We start from the raw sequence: 23220 nt of genomic DNA, 5'->3' as shown, positions 1-23220 counted from the left end.
CAAATACAGTGTAGAAATTAGCAGTATTTAACACTTAAAACTTCTATATTATTAATCTGATCTAGGTTTTTAACGGTACCGATGTGAATTGGCCAGGCTTTTTTGTCCCAATAACCCAGTTCCAGTCCACGATTTAAAACTTCTTAATGGAATAAATGTGAGCACCATTCATGCTGTATGTGAAAAATACAGCAATGGGCCTGATTCAAACATTCTCTAAGAATGTATTAACAATTTTAACTTCTTAATTAATTCTCTTAGCTCACCAATATCATTTTCCATAATTAATAATGTTAGTTTTTATTCTTTTTCACATCTTATAATACATTTAAATTTATTGAGTATATGTGAATATATGCATGCTAGGGCAGGCACTATTAAGTCATATTTGGTAGAAGTTTATCAAAAAGGCAGGCGGAAGGAGGGGGGGGCACCCATAATTTCTTTTTTCATATAAGAGGGGTGAAAACTAAACTATTGGGGGGGTACTGTAGATTTAACAAGTCTAGAATAACTATGGATGGGAGGGGGATACTGTAGATTTAACAAGTCTTGGATACCGCAGGACGGGAGGGGGGAGTACTGTAGATTTAACAAGTCTAGAATAACCTAGAAAGTTTTACGGTAAAAGCTCATAATCAAGTTTCACAACTGTGCTCTTGGTTTCTAGGAATTGAGAGAAAAACATTAAACAAAAACTGGAATTTTTCTAAATGTAAAAAACAGAAAATTGATCAATATTACAGAGATAGATAAAATCTTCTGATAGTTAGGATTGAATGAAGAGATATAAATGAGCCAAATTTTAATACAAGAACGATTACTGGCTGAGAACCAAATATGATTTAACTTGAATAATTAACTTTAAGAGGAATCCATTTAATTCCATCAGGGAGGGGGCCGGGGGGCATGGAAGGGGAGGGGTATATTAAGAAAATGAATTTATTATAAATAATACTTGGTTAAGGCCAAAAAGGTATAAAATAGAGGAAATCACAAATACTAAAAATATTGGGTTATTGAGTACAATAATAAGATGGAGTGCAGATGTACGCAGAAATACCACAATCAAGGTATAATGATGATGACTTTGTATTTCTAATAACTCCACGGTTAAGGTCTTTTATTATGTATTAGTTCAATGTACGTGCAAATTTGTCATCATTGTACACTGTACAGTACATACATTGTTAATGTTTTGTTTGGTTAATTTTGTACAATACTTGATCCGTAGTCTCAACTTTGAACTATGCAGTTTGACACTGTACATAGAAATAAACAAGTTAACAAGTTTAATTTAATCGATAAAACTAGAAATTTTGCCATTTCAGATCTTTACTCGCAAATTGTTTTAATATTAGAGAGTTATGTTATCATTAATTCAGTTTCTTAGATAGCACTTACTAACAATTCATCCATAGGTTTAACAAGTTTATAACACAGTACATGCACTATGCACTTTGCAGTGACGTCAGTTCAGGTACAAAAATAATAGGGTTCTTCGTACCATTAGATAATACAGGTTATGCAGAATACTTCTGTGATTGATTTATATATAATAATCATGCATACCACTTTATGCTTCTGTCAGTTGAACTTATAGCACTGCCTTTTTTTGTGATTGTTCTCTGATATTCAGATTCTTGTAATTACTGTAAGGATTGTAAAAGATAGAAGACTGATTCACCACCAGTAGTCGACTCACAATTATCTTAAATGACAAGATACCACTAGATGTTTCTAGTACCATACTAGGGAATTCACTAAAGATGATAATAAGAATACCACTCGATGTCTCTATTACCATACCAGGGAATTCACTATGGATGATAATAAGAATACCACTAGATGTCTCTAGTACCATACTAGGGAATTCACTATAGAAGATAATAAGAATACCACTAAATGTCTCTAGTACCATACCAGGGAATTCACTTTAGATGATAATAAGAATACCACTAGATGTCTCTAGTACCATACCAGGGAATTCACTATAGATGATAATAAGAATACCACTAGATGTCTCTAGTACCATACCAGGGAATTCACTTTAGATGATAATAAGAATACCACTAGATGTCTCTAGTACCATACCAGGGAATTCACTAGAGATGATACTAAGGATACCACTAGATGTCTCTAGTAATAATTTATTCAGGCACTACCAAGATGGATCATTTATGCGTCATCAGTTGGAGAAGTCAAGAAATTTATCAAAATGAAATATCCCTTTAAATGGCTCCGGTCACTTGATATATCTGTGATATATTTTTAGATTAGCTCTAGTTTTTGCATCACTATCAATAATCAATATGCACTAGAAGTCAGCGTTAATCCATTATCACTAATATGTACGTAATATGACATACACACTGTACATAAATATATAATTGAATTGTAGAAGTATTGATGACGCTTTTATATTGGTCACTAATCTACATGATGATGATCAAATCAGATTCATCTTGATTCATCTTCATTGCCTTCTTCCTTGCTTCCATCATTTTCTTCCTGAAATAAATACTTGTTTACAAACTATTTTGTTAATTATGAAACCTAGTTGTTTCTCATTAAAACTAATTTCATTATTTTTGAAAAAGTTTCAAAGATTAATTTCTTTTTTGATTACCTGGCAAGATCACGTGCTAAAGCTGCTTCACTCTTCTCTTTAGGTTTAATAGGTTTATTTACTTTTTTATTCACTCCTTTCTTCACCGCTTTCTTTACTTCAGGAACCTGAAACAGTGAACCGTTCAAATACTTATCCGTTTGTTTAATTTATCTGACATGATAAAAACAAATGGTTCAACTCAGATTATATATCTAGAGAAAATAAAAAACTTTTTCATTGTAAGATGCACGTGGAATGATATTCCAAGTGAAATAAACAGTTCTGAAAGCTTCAGCATTTTCAAAAATAAACTTGACAAATGGCTGAACTACTGTAGAGCCAACTTTGTTTTAAAATTTTTTATAATGTTTTCATAAACGATAATTACAAAATTGTACAAAATTATTTTAATAGTATTTCAGTATTCAAATTTTTGCAATTCTTTGGGCCGAGGACCATATAAAACATTTATAAACCAAGTAAACCAATTAAACCCCTCTCTAACGAGTACAATAAAGGTCGTGAGGGTTTGATTGAAATTAATTTTCAATTATAAATTTCCTTTTTTGAAAAGAAATTCTCTAGATTGAACATTTTCATTTAAACATTCCTGAAGGAAACATTAATCTTGAGTTTAGAGAAAAAAAAATAGAAGAAAAGTAGAATCAACCTTACCTATATTTTAGTTTAAATTTCAATTACCTTAATTTATTAATTTAAAAACCTTGAAATTTATTCAATTAAATTGATAAATATGACTGAAATTGTTCTGCTTTGAATGCCCATTACTCATGTCGCTAAACGTAGTTGTCTTAACCACGGACGTACTAGAGCTTTACTGCAGGGGGGGNAAAAGATTTTGTGCTCAACCCCCCCTTAAAAACATTATATTATCCTTGGGCTTTGCTTGGTTTAGAACATATATTTAATGATTATATTTCAGGCAAAGGAAATGAGATTTTGCCAAAAATCCTAAAATTATAATCCCTATATCTGTGCAACCTGCTGTCATAGATATTTGATCTTTCAAACTATGAATTCTATGAACTATGACAAAACCAAAGTTTGAAATACGGTTTACACCATCAGGTTTCAAAGAAACAGGGATTAGAAAATTTAAGTTTATGGTAAAAAAGTAGTTCCTTTCTTGAAAAATCTTTCCCTTTTTCAAAACTAATGTTAGCGCGGAACAGCAAAATATGTGTAGGGTTTTTTTTGCTGGATATTTTGGTATGAATTATAATGACAGGAAAAACATGCGTTTTGATATAAAGTTAGGGTTGTTTGCGCGGAATATTAAATCAATATTTAAGGGTTTAATTGCTGAATTTTTGGGTAAAAGAATAAAGAATGATGAAAAACTTGCCTTTTGATGTCAAATTTTTCTTTTCTTTTTTGATTACCAAAAATATGTTTTTTACAGACGTTATGATTGTTAGAGCGGAGCGACATGAAAATGTTCAGGGTTTTACGAGGGGGGGGGAGTACACCCCCCCTTACGCCTTTGATTGTTTAAAAGTAAAAAGTTGTTATAAGCATAAAATGAGTTTCTGAATACGAACTTTGTGATAATTAAAATAATGTATGAATTGTCAGTCAAGTTGTATGCTTTCGTGGACTTATAAATTATTACCTTAATAACCCATCCTTCAGCTCGCAGTTTCTGTAGATCTGCAAATTTACCATGCACTTGCTCGATCTAGATCAATCAAGCAATTAATCATTTATTAGATAATAATCTTCAAGTTTAAGAATTTTATATTTTTTCTAAACTGCAAAAGATTTTTTAATAAATTATTTTTGTGCTTTATTATTGGAGTTTGAGAATATGAATATAGAGATTTGGCTAAAGTGCCAGGCGTTGCCTGCAGAAAAAAAAATCGATTTTTAAAAAAAAAATCGGATTTTTGATCGAATTTTGAAAAAAAAAATGTTTAGCCTATGTTACCCCCGGGAACCCAAAGTCGGGTGTCCTGAAAAATGTTCAGCCCATTCGGTCCAGCCGTTTTGCCAGCTAAAGCTATAGCTAACATATATACATTATATAAAAAAAAATTTGTTTATGAATAAAATGTTATAAGAAGATTGTTGCGTTTCAACTGATAAGATACATAAAAAAATATATAAAAATATATATATATTTGTACATATAAGAGCTTAGTTACATAGAATAACTTTTCTCAATTTGAAATTAAAACTGTAAAAGAATAATAATAAACCTGAATATGAACCATATCCCAGAATCCTGCTAGATCCTGGTTGGTAGGAACAAACGGATCCTCTTCTTTACTCACATGCTGAATATTCAGATAGTCAATACAATCTAATTGCAGAATAAATCTGTTTATAAACGACACACAAATTAAAAGATATAAAAATAAATAAATTATTTCTTATTACAAACTTGTTAAAATTAATTCGAAATATAAGGAAGACGATTTTTCTGACTCAAATGCCCCAGCCTTTTCTCTAGATGTATGTGTACTCAAATCCATTTCCTCCTCATGTAGTGCCCACATGTCGAATCTCCGCTCATCCCAGCTCCCTCCCGGTATTCAGTCATGTTAGGACAGTTGAACTAGTAACAGCTCCGACACAGGGAGCCTCTTGACTCCTTTATGATGATGACGCAGATACTCAATTAGCAGCAGACAGGCTTACCCGAGGGTTCCCAGTTTATCATGCACTCCACTTCCAGAGACTACATAATCGCTCAAATCCAGCATGATAAAGCCGCGATCTCTGCCTACTAGGTTGGATAAGCCCTGTTGCCCCAGTTCCTGATGATCTGCTCCACCAACATGAAGCTCTACAACACTCCCATGAAGTACCATCAAATATCCATCCATAATTCCTTTGTTAATTTCTAAATCAACCAATTTTAACTCCGCCTTAAATGCAAATATTTCAAAACACTTTCGTTTAAATAAATGTTAGAAATATCCATTTTAGATCTCTTTATTTTATTATAGTGACTTTACAAGTCAACAAAACTGTGTTGCATAAGTTATAAAAGAAATCTGAAAGATTAAATTCTAGAAAAGAATTTCTTTTCATCTATACAATTTTCAAATATTTTTCCAAAATAATTACTTACAATATTTTTATCACATAATCCACGGAACTGCGCTAGCTTCTGCGCCATCAGAAGTTTAGCCAAACCTAAACATGTCCATCAATAAAGATATTATTTAATCGATTAGAATATAATTTATTTAAAAACGTATTATTTGTTTAATTATAATTTAATAAATCATAATTTAATAAATTCGAAAGAATTAGGTTTGTGTGGAGTACGGGAAACGAACCCGTGAACACCAGTCTGGACACCAATCCAGTTACTGAAAGTGTCCTTAACTTCAGTGAACGAGAACTGTCGTTACACACTGGCTACCCCAACCCCATAAATAAATAAAATAAATAAAAGATCAACCATCATTCCGTGGAAATCAAGGCCGAGACCCCATCAAAAATAACCACCAAAGGGTGGAAATTAATGTATATCCGATTATGACATAACTCTAGTGTGATCGAGACATCGAGGTCTAGGCCAGTGACCCCATAGAATCATTGAATATTATTCAATCAATAAGAATATTATTTAACAAATTAGAACTTATTCAATAAATTAAATATTTACTTCATAGCCTATATATATAAAGTACTAAATTCTGTTTGTTTAGTTATCATTATAACCCTAAACTAAGCTTTCGGTGTGTACTGCAGTGGTTCGCAGCACACTGATCGAAGAAATAAGGGGTTTTAGTGGGGAGTATTAATATTATTATTACCTACAGTAGAGAGTATATTCTCCCTGCACTCCTCTGGAATATCACAGCTTATCGACAACTCCTCTTCAAAATCACAAATCTGTTCTTCAAACTTAAACATTTCATTCTCCAACACCTGAACAATTAAAATTAAAATAAAAAAACATCTAATGTAACTTATATAAATAAAAAATACCTCCCCCCTCTCCCCGACCAAAGAAGGAGTCTTTGTTGCGACATAAAATCATTGAATTCACACTTAAACCAGAATAAACTGCGTAAATGTAAAAATAAATAAAGAAGAATTTATTCTTGATAAATCTATTTTTAATTAAACTCTAAAATAACTTTCTAAGAACAAAGTTGAGAAAGATAGAATTAAGAACTATAAATATAAATCTATTTATATTCAGCTTACATCAATAGGAAAATGTTTATAGTCCAATTTCTTAAAGTTTTCTAAAAAGTGATATTATTTTGCTATATTACATCTTAACTATATTTTTTTACTTTTCTTAACTATGCAATTATCTTTTATTTGTTTTCTGGTCTCTGTTAGCGCATTGTAAGCTGGGTAAATCTAATAACCCTGGGTAAAACTCAGCGTCAACCACGAGTTTCCTGTACTCTGGGTAATTTTACTCTTAGAGTCGATCGTAACCCAGGGTGTTTTAGGTCCAAGAAATTGCAACTAGAGTAAATTCCAATTTACCCAGGATAATACCCAGTTAACTCGACTGAATAATTGGCCTTATATTTTCAAACCAGAAAAGAACCTTAGCTTGGAAATTAAAAACCTCCCCCCCCCCCCCGGGGTAGAATTTTTTAACAATACCTTTATCCCCTCCCCCATCTTCCCTACTTTAGTACTTCAAGTTTAAAATAAATTTAAACAAATAGTTTGACATATTTCCTGAAAATAGTTAGAAATCTGTTCCTCCTGTCAATTAGAACGATATTTCTATTCTTCAAATATTTAAAAAATGATAGTTCATGAAAATAGTATTATACAATATACAGTGCTGTACGAGGGAGGGAACCCCCCGACGCCATGAGCCTCCGCCATGCAGACACAAGTCTCCCAGATTTGCTAGGCAGACCGAGCCTCCGCTATACATAACAGCTTCTTTATAACTCTTGGTTTTTACATTTAATATAGAACTTTTTCATTTTTTTCAAAATAGGGGCACAAGAATTTTACTTAAGATAAATGTTGTTTATTGATTTACATGATTTGTAACTTATATTGACTCATTTGTGCTTTACAATAAAACATTTCTTACGTAGTAAGGAGGCTATTTGGAAATTCATTTTTGAATTGAACTTAGTTTTTACTTTTAATCTTTGATATAAGCAATACATTTTTTTAAATTTTTTAGACTCAGATTATTTGCCAATGTCAAATTTTTGGTTATTTTAATCTGATAAAATATTTTTAAAAAGTATCGCTTAAATTAAATATTATAAAATATCAAATAAATGTTTTCCTTTTTGCGTAATAACGGTTTGAAGTTTTATAAACCACTTTATTAGTCATAATTTATAGGCACTTTGTATAATAATTGATTAATATTTCTGATCTTTTTAAAACTTTTTACACCACTATTTAAAAAAAATACAAATTTTTTTTTACTACATGTAAAAATCAACATGAAATTTTCTGTATAGCGGAGGGAGGCTCTAACTGCATGGTGGAGGCTCGGTCTGACTAGCAAATCTGATTGGCTCGTGTCTGCATAGAGTAAGCTCTTGGTGTCCGGGGGTTCCCTCCCTCGGTGTACACTGTACAGTGTACATAGTTAGCTAGACCTTGGTTCTAGAAAGTGCATCCAATACAAATCACATTATTAACCTCTAACAAACCATATTTGGTAGAAGTTTATCAAAAAGGCAGGCGGAAGGAGGGGGGGGCACCCATAATTTCTTTTTTCATATAAGAGGGGTGAAAACTAAACTATCTTAAAAGCATAGAACTTGTTAAGGCTTATACAGGCCCTGTTGTATAAAAACTGGTCCCCTGACCCCGAAGTAAGAATAAATGTGTGGGAGCATATATTGCAAACTCCTTACATGGAATATTCTTTATACTTCCTGCATCAAACTATATAATCTACTTTAATGCAATAAATATAAATATATTGTATATCACAAACAGAGGCGGATTATGGGGAGGGGGCGTATCCCTGAAAAATTGGGGGGTCGTTCCTGGAGCACAAGAAAAGAGAGCAGGCACCTTCTAGCCCTTAAATTTTGATTAAGAATAGATTAAAACAATAAGAAAACTCAAGAAAAACGAATCATCGTCCAAAAATCCTCCTTAAAAGCAAAATCAGAGCCAATTAAACCAATTCAACGTTTTATTTGGACATTACAAATCAAATGATGCCAAACCAATATTTTAAGAACAGCGTAGCATATCTCCTTTAAACAGGGTGTTTATAATTTAAAAAGTTTGCGCTTCAATTTGAAACTTCATGTTGCAACCCTTTTCCTCCCTTTTTTAGATATTTTCCCCAAAAACTGTTTTATTCATTTATTATTTATTTTCCTTAAAGATAAAATAAGCGAAAAAAGTATTATGATATTTCCAGCATCTCCACGTAAACTTATACGACCTGTACAATTGGGGAAAATTTATTTTATATTTTAAAAAAGGTAAATTTGTCCAAATGTTAGGGCGGAACTCGACTAACTGATAGATTGAGTGTCATAGAACTGAGAATATCTAACATTGAACAAAATCTCTTTTTACAAAATATTCCTAAACTTAGATTCAGAATTAGTTCTTTTATTTCCGAAATTGTATAACAAATCGATAAATTACTTATTTTTTAAAGTTTGTAAAATGTTAAAAATTGTTGAGTGCAGACCTTCAACTTGTATAAATACTAAAATGAAGTTTAGGGCGTGGTAAAACTGTACACAGACACGCCTGTGTATTCAGGAAGAAGAAGGTGTGGGAGTAATATCTTAGAAAAATCTTAATTAATTTTGAAAAACATGGATACCAATGTATCTATTCATCTATCCATTTTCTTTTTTATAATTTTGTTCACACTGCTTTATCTAAGAGGTAAAGTTCATTATATCTTGTTTAATATTAGCTTGCTTATTTAGGTTAAAATAAATGTTAGAACTCAACCATAAGTCAGGACAAGACCCCAATTTCTCTTTTAAAGGACATCACTATCCGTACTTTCAGTGTTAATCTGAACCATTAATATTTCTTCTCATCTGACGCCATTTGATCATTTAGCAAAATTATAATAGTTCGAGCGGTACTTCCAGATCTCCCACACAAACACATAATCTAGTTTTATTTACCTTAATAAAATGTACTCCATCATGGTGTTCTCCCTGCTCTAGTAATTGATCTTCAGGGGTAAATATTCCTGAATAAATAAGCAGGGGTGTATATTTTCTCTAACAAATCATCCCCCCCCCGCCCCCCCTCCCATTTGAAAATAATTTTTTACCCCCAGAAGTTAGAGTTTTATTTGCTGAATTGGGAAACATTATTGAAATTTAAGAGAAAATCAATGAATTTTTGGGTAAAAAGAATGAAAAAAGTTGCCTTTTGATGGAGTGAACGAAAAGTAAAGGCAGGCTAAGCGCACAGAAAAACAAGGCATTTTTAACTGAACCGGTATCAGATTTAATAAATAGGTAGTCGACATGGCTCAACCACGTTAAACCACTTCAACTTAGTTGACCCATGTCTCACTATGCATTACATCTGGTTCCCGGGGTCGGATTTAGTGAACTAGGATTTAGTTAAACTTCTTCTCTAGTGTACTCTAACCAGAAGAGTATTTCAACTCGCCGTACTTTGTTCATCTACATCTTGGTTACCAAAATACCATCCCTTCTGTCGTTTAGCTTCAGGACTAATCTTGAAAGTTTTGCTTTAACGATAAACTTTTTAAAATTTACAGTGCACACTTGATAACTGAGTTTAAAGAGTAAAGTTAAGAGTGCTCTATAGAAAATTTACAGCACTGTATACTTGATAACTAAGTTTAAAGAGTAAGTTAGTGCTCTATAGAAAATTTACAGCACTGTATACTTGATAACTGAGTTTAAAGAGTAAGTTAGTGCTCTTTAGAAAATTTACAGTGTATACTTGATAACTGAGTTTAAAGAGTAAGTTAGTGCTCTATAGAAAATTTACAGTGTATACTTGATAACTGAGTTTAAAGAGTAAGTTAGTGCTCTATAGAAAATTTACAATGTATAACTGAGTTTAAAGCGTAAGTTAGTGCTGTATAGAAAATTTACAGCACTGTATAATTGATAACTGAGTTTAAAGCGAAAGTTAGTGCTCTATAGAAAATTTACAGTGTATACTTGATAACTGAGTTTAAAGAGTAAGTTAGTGCTCTATAGAAAATTTACAGTGTATACTTGATAACTGAGTTTAAAGAGTAAGTTAGTGCTCTATAGAAAATTTACAGTGTATACTTGATAACTGAGTTTAAAGAGGAAGTTAGTGCTCTATGGAAAATTTACAGTGTATACTTGATAACTGAGTTTAAAGAGTAAGTTAGTGCTCTATGGAAAATTTACAGTGTATACTTGATAACTGAGTTTAAAGAGTAAGTTAGTGCTCTATGGAAAATTTACAGCACTGTATACTTGATAACTGAGTTTAAAGAGTAAGTTAGTGCTCTATAGAAAATTTACAGCATTGTATACTTGATAACTGAGTTTAAAGAGTAAGTTAGTACTCTTTAAAAAATTTACAGTGTATGCTTGATAACTGAGTTTAAAGAGTAAGTTAGTGCTCTAAAGAAAATTTACAGTGTATACTTGATAACTGAGTTTAAAAGGAAGTCCATTCAATCTTGATATAAACTAATTAGTCAAGGTTACCTGAATTATTTTGCAAGTTACATAAACTTCCTGAAGCCGTGCTTTCATTATCCTCTTCAAGTATAGGACAGAGAAGTTCACGCTCCCTAACCATCCATCAATCATAATATAAAGATGAACAAATATATTTTCTTACATCATTGTAGAATTAGTATCAACACAAATGTACTAAACTTTTAGGAATCTTGTGTATCAAAATAAAATAAATTGATTCAAATTCTTGTGAAAGAACCAACAAGGCATCGTGCATAAACTAAATCATTACAGGTCTCCAATCTTACTTATTTTGACCAAACTTATTCGGCATAAAGTGTGCTACTGCCTAAACGGTTTTTCTGAAAATAAGACGCTTAAAAACATGTAAAAATGAGGGGGGGGGGGTGTACTATTAAACAAAAAACGCCCGTTGAAAAAGATGTGTGTAGTTCCTCACCGCAACATTTGCTGCATTTATCCATGTCAGAAAATGCAACAAACAATAAATTTAATTTGTCTGGCATGAGCTTCATACAATCGAGAAGTTAATATTTTGATTTACCCAGGAGCTGCCACAACATGTTTAGTCCTATCCAGGAATATATTGCAGGCAAATAAAAAAATTAACAAGTGACAAAATAGTTTTTAAGATAGGCAAGGGAATTAGATAAGGCAATTTTCACTCTAAAAACTGAATGCGTGTAGGACAAAACAACCAAATTGAAATAACTCGAATGAAAACAAATGTATCAAAATTCTTCTTTCTAGTGAAACCATGCAGGAGTAAACTTTTTTATCTACAAATTCTTTAACTAATAATTATTTCCCAACTTCCCTTTCCACCCAAATTAATTTAAAATTTTATAAAAAAAAGTAAACAAATAAAGAGATTAAAATCCTAGTAATAATTTTGTGCTACATTCTTGTTTAAGTTCTATAATTGTACTTGTTCTGGTGTAAACAGTAAACCCAATCCTCTGCCGCTTTAGTAATTGTAAATTGGCGGTACAGTCCAAACTAGGACTGCATAGGTTGGCCCAGCTCGAATATTAAAATGTACACCGGTTGTATATAGTATCAATTTATATTAAGTCGTAATCCCTGTTGTCTGTTTGTTTGTCCAATCATAACTCGGGACCCCCTTGACCAATTAGTTTCAAATTTTGATTGGAAACTTGTGAGAACCTCGGTGATGTTTTTAGTTTGGTTTTGAAATTCTAAATTGAGTAGGTCGACTTTAAAAGCAAAAATTAGTTTCCCGGTAAAATCGTTTAAGTGCGGGTTAACGACGGGAGTAATTTTTAGCAACTCCGGCACTGCTGGGTTCCCAAGCTAGTATGGTATATAGTTTATACAGTATACAGTACACAGTATACTATACACTGAAGTGTTTAGTGTATAGAATGATGAACCAGGATGAGTTGAATGTATTTCTGCACAACCTTTTTCTTCATAAACAAGTTGGAAGCAGAATATTAATTTAATGACACAAGGTCAAGGCCAGGAGGAAGACTAAAAACGAGACCCCAAAATATAAATGAATGAGCTTTTGAATTTCAATAAAAAAATCTATTCTTAATATAAAAAGTAGCCATCTCTATTTGTCTGTTTGTTTGTTTGTCTTTACCGATTTGTCACATATTTTAATTGGGGAACTCGGTACAAAGAATCTTATATATCGAATATATTTACTTATATATCGAAAGTTTAGTTTCCAGACACGGCTGAATCCCCAAGCTAGTCTATATAGTCTTCGCTCATATTTATTTCTTTTATATGTTAGCTATAGCTGGCCAAACGGCTTGGCCGAATGGGCTGAATTTTTTTTAAAGGAACCTTTGGGCCTTGAGTACCAACATATTCTAAAAATTCGAATTTTCTTTCTTTCAAAAATCTAATTTTTTTTTAAATCTAATTTTTTTCCCCATAGGCAATACGTGCCACTACAGCTAATACACTTTTTAAAAAGCCCCTTCAAAAATATTGGTTTCCTGTATATACAAATATAAATAAAAAAATTTTATAGCAAAGCGCAACCATTTTTTTAAAGATTAATGCTTATTTTGGAGCAAACAATTACATTGCGAGGAAATAATACGTTGTGTTGGAAAGATATCCAAAATTCATAAAGGAAAATAAGCTTTAAGTTGGATTACCAGTTATTGATATATTAATCAATATATGAATATTATATATATATGAGTGAAGAACTTTATTCATATGTAGATTGAAGATATTAACTCTTGAAAAAAGACATTTAGTTTATTGTTTAATACTTAACCTAACTTGAAACTGGGGGTTTTTAAGTTGCCGTTTGTGTGACACATGGTTGTATATTGTATAATATATTGTAAATTGTGAACATATACAACTATATTTACTTACTTACTTTCGTTATGAACCAAATTGGCGGACATTATTGTTGAGAAAAAACCATGTGTACCCTGGGTGTATCTAAGTGTTAATATATTGATGTATCCCTGAGTCCGTAGTATTCTAGGTACTTCTCCTCCTCTACCTCCTGATCTCTGTAGTTCTCGATGTCCATATCTTTCTCCGAAACCTCCTCCATCTCCTCAGGACTAGCGTCCTCGAACTCTTCTTCTGTCTCAGGGTTCTTAGCCTCAGCCTCGATATGCTTTAGCTCTTCCTCTCTCTTCCCTTCTACACCAAGGCTAAGATTTTCCATCTCAGGAATATTATCTTCAGCTACTGGAAGAGGTTCCTCATTTGCCTCAGCCTCTACTCCAGGTAGAGGAGATGTAGAGGATACTGGAGGTAATGGAGAGGATGAAGGGACTGGAGTAGATGAACGAGCTGGAGATGATGCTCCAGGTGATGTTGGAGGAAGAGAATTAGTTCTGGAGAGAGCTGGAGATCTGTTCTCTTCAGAGGGAACTGGGGACATGGGAGGGGACATCAAATACTCGGGTTTAGGTGCCGGAGCAGGTTTAGAGCTGGATGGAACAACTATATGCTTGGGGCTCAGTGGACTCAGTTTACGGATAACCAAGGGTTTGGCGGGGATGTCTTTATCACTGGCTTTCTCATTTAAACCTCGGAATCCTATCACATTTGGAACAGAGCGTCGGGAAACTCCAAACCCTTTGGAACCGAACCCGTTGACAGACGGAGAAATTCCGTTACTGTGCCCGTTGGTTCCATTTATCGGAGTGTGACCGTTAAGATCTCCATTGGAAAGTCTGGTGATGGGAATGATTCGTTCTGAACTTCTGGATACTGGAGTTGTGTCTGGGCTGGTGGTATATTTACTACCTGGGGTTGAGTATGACGGTTTAGGGCTGGATGTGGGTCGTGTACTAGTGGGGGAGGTTGGAGTGGATTCTAACTGGATTGGGATTATTCTCTCCTTTCCTTGTTCATCCGGCATCAATACCTGAACATTTCAACTACAGTTTACTCCTGTATAGAAAATACTTGTTGCTGAACCAATCATTTTCAAAACTTGTTTAATAAATACTCAGGGGTGTATTGTTTTCTCGTCATCCATTGTATTGCCATTATTAGATAAATTCTTTGAGATGAGCTGATGCTTTAAGGGAGTGTTATCAAAAAATGAAAGCGATAAAAAAGCGCTTTTGATTGCTACTAATCTTACTTCTATCTGTTGCGTCTATAAGGAGAAAATTGTTAAAAACGACTAATACCGAATGTGGTGTTCATAAAAATTTAGAAAGATGCAACATTCAATTCGGATCGTAAACATATCGATTTAATTCCAAACAAATCATTCAGATATTACAAACAATAGTCATCGATTATTTTTCGACGCATTTGTAAATAGATGATATTTCATAATATTTTGTATTCATTTCATTTTTCGCGAACACTCCTTTCAAATGTATAGAAATTGAAGGGCTTCCCACTAGAGGTGAAAGCATCTTTTTAGAAAATACTAGTTTTTGAACTGAAAACTGAGAAGTCTTACACAACAGTTCAGTCAAAATTATTCTTTTGACAAAACTAAACTGCAAGATATCCCCCACCTGGCTATAAACCATTGTTCTTGTTTCATCTTTATGTAATAAAATGCATTGCACAGTTACACTGACAGTTCAGTTTTGTTAGGAAGAACCATTATTTAACAGAAACATTAACAAAAATAAGGATTCTATCACTTAACTTGTAATAAATTTTATTTATACTTACTTGTTCAAATTTTGATTAACTAAGCCGAAAAGTTAAATTTAGCAACAATAATAAACCTAGATTATCAAACTGACATTTTTTAGAAACTGCGGATTTATACAACCAAATTTTGCGACTTTTGTAAAAAAATATTATATTTATCATGAATAACAATATCTTTTTTGTCTCAAGATGGGGGATTTAATAAGGGAATTGGAGTTGAAGAAGATAAGCACTTTATTTGTAAAAAATTAATATTGTTTTAATTAAGAATTTGGTAGATTTTCTCTTATTCATGATTTCTACAGAATCCACGTGCGTACGTAAACAAATTTATAGGGTGCGAGAGAAAAACTAGAAAAGAGACACAGTATTCAAAACAATTCTTACCTTTAATGGTCTAACTTCCTTCGGTTTCTCAGCGGCTGGTAAAGTTGAATGATCCTAAAATATTTATGGTTTCAACTTTTATTTTCAGATTTGAACTTAAGGACATTTTTGTATTTCTTTCATGAGATGATTCCTATTTTTGCAATTACGAGTCTACAGTCATTTTTATCAGTCAACTCCTAAATTTGAAAAAAAAATTTCATTTCAACGACAATCATTCACTTATAAAATCCCGTAATTACCAGTTCGATTCTTGATGGAATATTCTCATGTAAAACAGGACTTTTATGACACATTAATGGACAATGTTAATTAGCGAGGACATTTCAACGTTGTTAAGATTAATTTTAATGCCTAAAGACACCACATCAATTTATTTTGTATGTGAAATTATTGTGCTCATAACAATCTTAATACAGGAAATGAAACACTCATTTACATAAAACACTCAGGGCATGACTGAATCTTTTAAGATACAGGGTGTTCCAATAAACATGGGAATTAAGTGACGACTTTTATATCGTCTTCGACCCAAGCGGCATTATTTCATAAACAGAATAAATGCAGAATTACAGTTTTCACATCTAATATCGAAAACGCCTGGTCTTGAGATTTTTAAGACGTACAGCCTCATTTTTATACTTTCTTTCCCACGTTCATTGGAGCACCCTGTATATATTATATTAAAAACATTCAAGAAATTGATGCCTTGAGTGTTTAAATACTCAGATAATCAGGAAAATTAGGAAACAAGCGTGCACTTATTGTGAAGTACACGCTAAAGTATATGTCCACTATAATGGTTTACATAAAAACCTGTTTTTCGGGATGTAAACATTGAGAAAACATTCTTACATGAACAAACTCCTAGAAATGGAGGAAATTCTCATTCAAAAACAGAATCGATTTAAATAAGAAATATTTCTTCTTAGAATTTTGAGACAAGGAAAAATTAGTCAAGAATTATAAATAGAACTCCAGATTATCAAGCAGAACAATGTAGAATGTAAATAAAGCATTAAAAATATATACAAGGAATTTATGACTTTTGACTAAAAGTCAAGTATTCGGTAAAATAAATCAAGTATTGGAGAAAATAAAATCAAGTATTAGGTAAAATAAATCAAGTTAAGGAAAATAAATCAAGTATTAAGGGAAAATAAATCAAGTTTTAAGGAAAATAAATCAAGTATTAGGGAAAATAAATCATGCAATAAGGAAAATAAATCAAGTATTAGAGAAAATGAATCAAGTTAAGGAAAATAAATCAAGTATTAGAGAAAATGAATCAAGTTAAGGAAAATAAATCAAGTATCAGGGAAAATAAATCAAGTTTAAAGGAAAATAAATCAAATATTAGGGGAAAAAAATCAAGCATTAGGGAAAATAAATCACGTATTAGGAAAAATAAATCAAGTTCTAGGGAAAATAAATCAAGTAGTATGGAGAAAAAATCAAGGATTCAGGGGAAAAAAATCAAGGATTCAGGGGAAAAAATCAAGCATTAGAGAAAATAAATCAAGTATTAAGAAAAATTAATGTTAAGGATACTAAAAACTCATTGATTGAGAAATTTTGAACCAACCATTTGATGACTAAAATGTTGAATGATTAATAATATTCATTATGTTTTTCAAAATTAAGAATAAAAAAAGGATTACCTTCATTTTTGTAATCCCAAATCGTTTAGAGAAAAATCCTCCAGAGAGTTTTCTCTCCGGGGGGGTAAAATCTGGGCTCCCATTTCTAGCTGGGCTCCTTATGGAGCCGGGAGAACGATCCTGAGGCTCTGGGCTGGTTAGACGAATCTAAACAATAACAAAATAAAAAGGTATTTTAAAATAACTGAATTTTTTCGTCTTAGATATGTTCGTTCAAGGTTTGTAAATGAACCATTTAGTTCGTGTTTTTTTTCTGTCCTTCATTTTTCATATTATTTCGTTCGTTTTCTATCTGAAGTTCGTTCAATTAAAAAGTTCGTTCTGTTAAAACCGATAATTTTTTTCTTCTAATTCCTTCGCTCAAAATCGTTCGTACATCAGGTAAGTTTTACACAATTCTTTTCCAAATAAAGGTTTTAAGTTACTATGTTAAGAATGCTTATTTAAAATTACGTTGTCTTCTCATCTTAAATAATAATTTCTCTTTCTCTTCATGAGAGCGTAAAGGAATTGAGCCTTGGTCCAAAACTCTGATTTTCAAATCCCTTTTTTTCCACCAATATCGTAGACCTCAGATATTTCAAACTATGAATTAAGTTGGAAAAATTAACCTAAGTTTAAAATATCCAAGAAATTTACATAATCAAGTTGCTATGAGTTTTTGAGTTCGTGGGAAAGATTCAATTTCTTTCAAACTTTTAAGGTAAACAAAAAAGTATCAAACCTGTGCCAGAGAATCTGAACCGTACAGTCGCTCTATTTGTTTACTAACAAGGTTTGGTTTGGCCTGTGTACTGTGTGAACTATGGAACTGGGTGAGTGTGTGTACAGATTTAGAATCACCATTCTGTATCACCTAAGATTAATAAATGAATAAAATATTATACGATTTTCATAATTTTAAATTGAAGATTTTATCCCCCTCTATATCCCTTAAAGGGACTGTAAGCGTAATTTTAAGTTACCCTCCGAGCAAAGATGGCCATGTCCGATTTACAAAGGTTCCCTTGAAACCTTAATCTGAACAAAAATGTGTAAGATACCGTCGTTTTTCCGACCCAAAAAGTGATTTATATCTGCGAGTTCCTCCATTGCTTCTTACAGCGTCTTTTTTGCAGAGAACCCGCAAATAAAAATAAACAGTTTAAAGAAACAAAAACATGAATATCTAATTCATACTTGATCAGACTGTTCTTTGCATGGAGGGTTACTTGAAATTAAACTTAACAGTCACTTTAAATTCAACCAGTGGCTTAGGCATTACTCTTTTCTAAACAAGTGAGTCTAATGTAAGACTAATTATTATGTATTAGTGGAATATTTAATTGTATAAAATACATCTCTTACTGAAAGGCCTGTGTATCCTAGTATATAAATGAACTGCTGCTTGTAGAATCAAGGTTAGATCAGGATAAAAATCAATTTTCCATCCTTCGTCTACCTGTGGACCTTTGCATGCTATACATCGTGTATACAGATGATATTCTGTTTAGTTAACAGGGTGTACAAATAACCAATAATAGACAAAATGTCTAATCCCAAATATTAAAAAATAGACTTAAACTCGACAATAAAAGGCGATTTAAACTCGTAGTTGAAAGTTGACTTAAAATCGACTTTTTGGCAGGAACAAAAAATTTATCGTTTTGAGAATTTTAACTTTTTTTTGAGACACTCTTTACAAGAGACAGTGTGTGGTGCGGAATTGGGATCGATTACATATCTGATTATTGAACAAAGGAACTCAAATTTTCTAATTCGTATAGCTTTGCAACCAAATTGTGCAAACCTTTGATATTTCAAACTTATATTATTTTATGAAATGAAATTCATATTTTGATAAATTTCAGTTCTGTGACATTGGGTTTCAAAGATATAGTGATTAGAAAATCCTAAACCATTTGCCAATCAAAATATAGTTTTTAAATAAAAAAATTTCCTTTTACAAATTCTTGACAAAAAATATTTATTAACAATCTTGCCAGGAATTTTACAATTTAATTCCTTTTTCCATTCATTTTGTTTAGTTCCTATGTTTGTAACAGATTAAGCGCTTAAGCCAAACAAATCTTGTCAACAAAGAAAGAAGCAACTCTTTTAGTATATTTAAAAATAGTCTACTAAATTCTCTTTTTGAAAATTTCATTACAATGTGTTATAAACCGAATTGCTATTCATGTAAAACTAATTAGATATGTTTTATTATGCTTTGATATTTGTTGTAAACATGTCAGAAAATTACTTTAAACTCTAGTTATTCTAATTAATGTATAAACTATTTTTCATAAGATAAAATCGCACCCTGATCTCCAATAGTTCTCCTTAAATCTAATTACTTGAAATGTGTTGTTATCATTATTAAAATTGAGTGGAAAAAATAATCAAAACAGCCAAGAGCTATTTTCCACCTAATTGCTTTCTACTTTTACTGTTAATATAATCATCAATTTGTAATTGTAAACTCGTTCTGTACACAGATACATGTATAGTTTTAGCAATACACTTTATCTTATCTTAATAGACAGCCAAGAAGCAAACTGAATTCCACTTACTTGTTTAATATGAGATCTGGGATAAAATTCTTCAGATCCTGTCATTATGCTTCCATTGTCAGTAATATCCCCGCTCTAAATTGAAAACACCGTAAGCGATTCACAACGTTGGATTGTAAACCTTCTAAATATAAAAAGTCTGAATATCCTCGGTTTTCTGTCTAAAAATTGATAACCTTAGGCAGCCGTTTTTCCTCAAGACAATTTATTGATTTGATCAGCAGAGACGCTTAAGAATACGACCGAAAGTTCCTGTGGATGATCAATAATGGCACTTTTTTAATGTTGGATCCCTTCATGATCGTTGATCGTTGATCGTTGACTCTCTCAAGGACGAAATTGGTCAAATTGGCCAAAATATGAAACATGTTACTGTTTTCTAGGAAATCATTCCAATTTAAAAAGGATTATATACCCTCCCCCAATAGACAGAAACTTTAAAGAGGATTTTAACAATTCATTCTTTTTGACAAGTTGCAGAAGAAGTACAATAAATTAAATTCGAACGATTTATGATTTCTAATCAAATTATCTTCAAGAAGGGGTTTGCCTGGGTGTGGGAATTTAAGAAGGGGCTTGTCTGGCTGTGGGGGAATTCTCAGATATGTATTTGAAGAACGAAGTCGAAGCAGGAAAAAAGGGTAGGGGAAGGAGAGGAAGATTGAGATGGGTGGGGGGGGGGGGGGCAGAAGGGGAGGAAGGTGAAGGGGCAGGGAGTGGTCCACTGGTTGAATTAATTCTACAGCAAAATAAAGGAATAATTGATTATTTATATAGAGTAATTGATTATCTATATTGGAAGGATGAGTAAATAAAAAGTAGAAAGGATTTTTGACAGAAAGGAGGAATGAAATAATGAAAAAAAAAGTTTTGAAAAAGATGAAGGATGAAAATATGAATTTCAAATAAGAAGGCATAAAAAGATGAATGAATTAAAGGATGAAAGGAATGATGACTGACTGACTGAATGAGTACCTCTGGTCTCCCCATATTGATATCTCGCATTGTCTCCTGGAACTCCTGAAGGGATTTCTGGAACCCGTCCTGGGTCAGAACTGTAAACAAATAATGTAAACAACATGTATACACATAAACATAGAAGTCAAGAGATGCTGTCAATTAAAAAACTTCTCTTTAATTACTTGTAAACTTCTAATTTGAAAAAAGCTTAAATAAAAAAGTCGTCTTCATTGTATTGATATAATCGCCTACCAGCGCAGTAATTGAAAAAAAGATCCGACCGTATGTTTAAACCTGAGATGGTTTTCGTGTTTGCGAAAAATAAAATGTAACCCAATTCTTTGCATTTTTAAAGTCATAACAGTTCTAAGGTTATAATTTGATAACAAATACTGGAGATTTACATCCTAAATTTTAGCGGAATTTTTTATTAAATCTCATTCAATTTTTAATATTTTTGAATTTATTATCACATTTTATCTTTTTATGTCTAAAATCCGAACAAAAAATTGACACTTTTGTCCAAAACATTGATAATCATTTGATTTTTAGCTTGTGCTGTTGCTTTAAATACCTAAAGATACGGAATCTAAAGACGGCGGGAGCTGCGGCGGGAAGTGTAAAGGCGGGCTTATCTTCCTCCCGTAGTCCTGGGCGGTTCTGTACGGGGCGTAGGGCGTGTACCCGTTCAGTGAGTTGGATATTCCTACGTAGGAGGGGCGTTTTACTCTCGCCACACCCTCTGTTTCTCCCCTCTCCTGCAGTTCGCTAAATAAAAACGAATAACTAAGTGTTACAAATGAAGATATCAGATACAACATCTACCCACTACACAGTCCCTTCCTGATTCTTTTTTAAACAATCCTTGGAGATAATAAAAACTAAATTAAATCTACATTTTGCGAGAAACCATCAAATTAGTTTAGTGGAATAACTACAAAACATGTTTTAAAAAAACTTGTTATTTGTTTTAGTAATTAATTATTTCAACTCAATAAAAATATCTAATATCAAAAAAATAAAAAAATTTTATCCCAAAAGAATTAATCCCTGTAAAATTGGTTGTGTTGGATGAGCACTTATTCAATTAATGATTTATATCAAAGATTAATTAGGAGGAGAGAGGAAGGAGGAAATGGGATTAAAAGAGCACTAGATTTAAAGGGACCGTTAACGTAATTTTAAGAGTTCCAAACCAGATTAAAATTGTCTTAGTATAAGACTGATCATCTATACAGGAAAGCTTTTCGCTCTATATCTAAATGTTAGCTATTAGCTGGCCAAACGTAGCATTTTTTAAGCTACCCTGGGAGTAATAAAAAAAAATCTTCAAAAATCGAGAGAAAAAAAATTTGAACTTTAGCTAGTCTCATCTAAACTTTGAATGCAAAATATACATTTTCTGGGAGTGATTATGTGATTATGTGAGATGAGATCTGAAAGAAGCCCCATCTTGGGCAACCCAGACCGCCTACAGGATTATCCGTATTCGTAGGTCAATTAGATTCGTTTTGGCCTAATATGACAAGAACATCGGAGGAGAATTTATCCGTGACAGAAAGGGGTGATGGTAAGAAAGGGATGGGGAATGAGGAGAAAGGGATGGGTATGAGGGGAGAAAGGGATTAGGGTGGGAATGCCAGGATGGGGAAAAAGGGGTGGGTGAATACCAGGATAAGGAGAAAGGGACGGGGGGATGCGGAGAAAGGGATGGGTATGAGGGGAGAAAGGGATTAGGGTGGGAATGCCAAGATGGGGAGAAAGGGATGGGGAGAAATGGATGGGGAGAAAGGGTGGGGCAAAATGGGTTTGGAGAGAGAACAGAAGATTGGCAAATTGAATATTTAGCAGTTAAAAAAACAACGTAAAAATAAATCATGATAACAAACATTGAAACAAAGCAAACAAAGCAAACAAAGCAACCAGAGCAAACATGGCAAACAGAGCAAACAGAGCAAACAGAGCAAACAGAGCAAACAGAGCAAACAAAGCAAACAAAACAAACAAAGTAAACAAAACAAACAAAGTAAACTAAAACAAACAAAACAAACAAACAAAACAAACAAAACAAACAAAACAAACAAAACAAACAAAACAAACAAAACAAACAAAACAAACAAAACAAACAAAACAAACAAAACAAACAAAACAAACAAAACAAACAAAACAAACAAAACAAACAAAACAAACAAAACAAACAAAACAAACAAAACAAACAAAACAAACAAAACAAACAAAACAAACAAAACAAACAAAACAAACAAAACAAACAAAACAAA

The 23220-nt window shown here is 32.4% G+C and overlaps 2 protein-coding genes across 2 annotated transcripts; both read right to left on the bottom strand.

The window, feature by feature from the left end:
• Positions 1-928: 928 nt before the first annotated feature.
• On the bottom strand, positions 929-14649 carry LOC111711393 (disks large-associated protein 4). Its single transcript, XM_023485740.1, has 9 exons — positions 13710-14649; positions 11254-11339; positions 9706-9773; positions 6403-6517; positions 5709-5773; positions 4831-4908; positions 4245-4310; positions 2630-2736; positions 929-2511 (listed from the first exon to the last, which is right to left on the bottom strand). Exons 1-9 carry the CDS (start codon positions 14618-14620, stop codon positions 2436-2438), a joined length of 1572 nt encoding a protein of 523 aa, XP_023341508.1. The 5' UTR covers positions 14621-14649; the 3' UTR covers positions 929-2435.
• A 1068-nt stretch (positions 14650-15717) lies between these two features.
• LOC111711395 (uncharacterized) lies at positions 15718-21777 on the bottom strand. Its single transcript, XM_023485743.1, has 6 exons — positions 21516-21777; positions 20957-21036; positions 19982-20056; positions 18154-18285; positions 17430-17576; positions 15718-15822 (listed from the first exon to the last, which is right to left on the bottom strand). Exons 1-6 carry the CDS (start codon positions 21760-21762, stop codon positions 15733-15735), a joined length of 771 nt encoding a protein of 256 aa, XP_023341511.1. The 5' UTR covers positions 21763-21777; the 3' UTR covers positions 15718-15732.
• Between the last annotated feature and the right edge of the window lie 1443 nt (positions 21778-23220).

Source organism: Eurytemora carolleeae, unplaced genomic scaffold, assembly GCF_000591075.1.
Source record: "Eurytemora carolleeae unplaced genomic scaffold, Eaff_2.0 scaffold1143, whole genome shotgun sequence".
NCBI lineage: Eukaryota > Metazoa > Arthropoda > Copepoda > Calanoida > Temoridae > Eurytemora > Eurytemora carolleeae.
The sequence above is the reverse complement of the archived record's forward strand: the minus strand, read 5'-3'. Positions and strand labels throughout refer to the sequence as shown.

Coding starts and splice junctions, on each gene's coding strand:
- LOC111711393 (XM_023485740.1), bottom strand. CDS start 14,620: ATGCCGGATGAACAAGGAAAGGAGAGAATAATCCCAATCCAGTTAGAA. Junction 5,774..6,402: donor GAATATACTCTCTACTGTAG/GTAATAATAATA, acceptor GGACATGTTTAG/GTTTGGCTAAACTTCTGATG. Junction 4,311..4,830: donor GGGATATGGTTCATATTCAG/GTTTATTATTAT, acceptor TGATTGATCTAG/ATCGAGCAAGTGCATGGTAA.
- LOC111711395 (XM_023485743.1), bottom strand. CDS start 21,762: ATGTTGTATCTGATATCTTCATTTGTAACACTTAGTTATTCGTTTTTA. Junction 20,057..20,956: donor TCAATATGGGGAGACCAGAG/GTACTCATTCAG, acceptor TTTTCAATTTAG/AGCGGGGATATTACTGACAA. Junction 18,286..19,981: donor CCAGATCTCATATTAAACAA/GTAAGTGGAATT, acceptor TATTAATCTTAG/GTGATACAGAATGGTGATTC.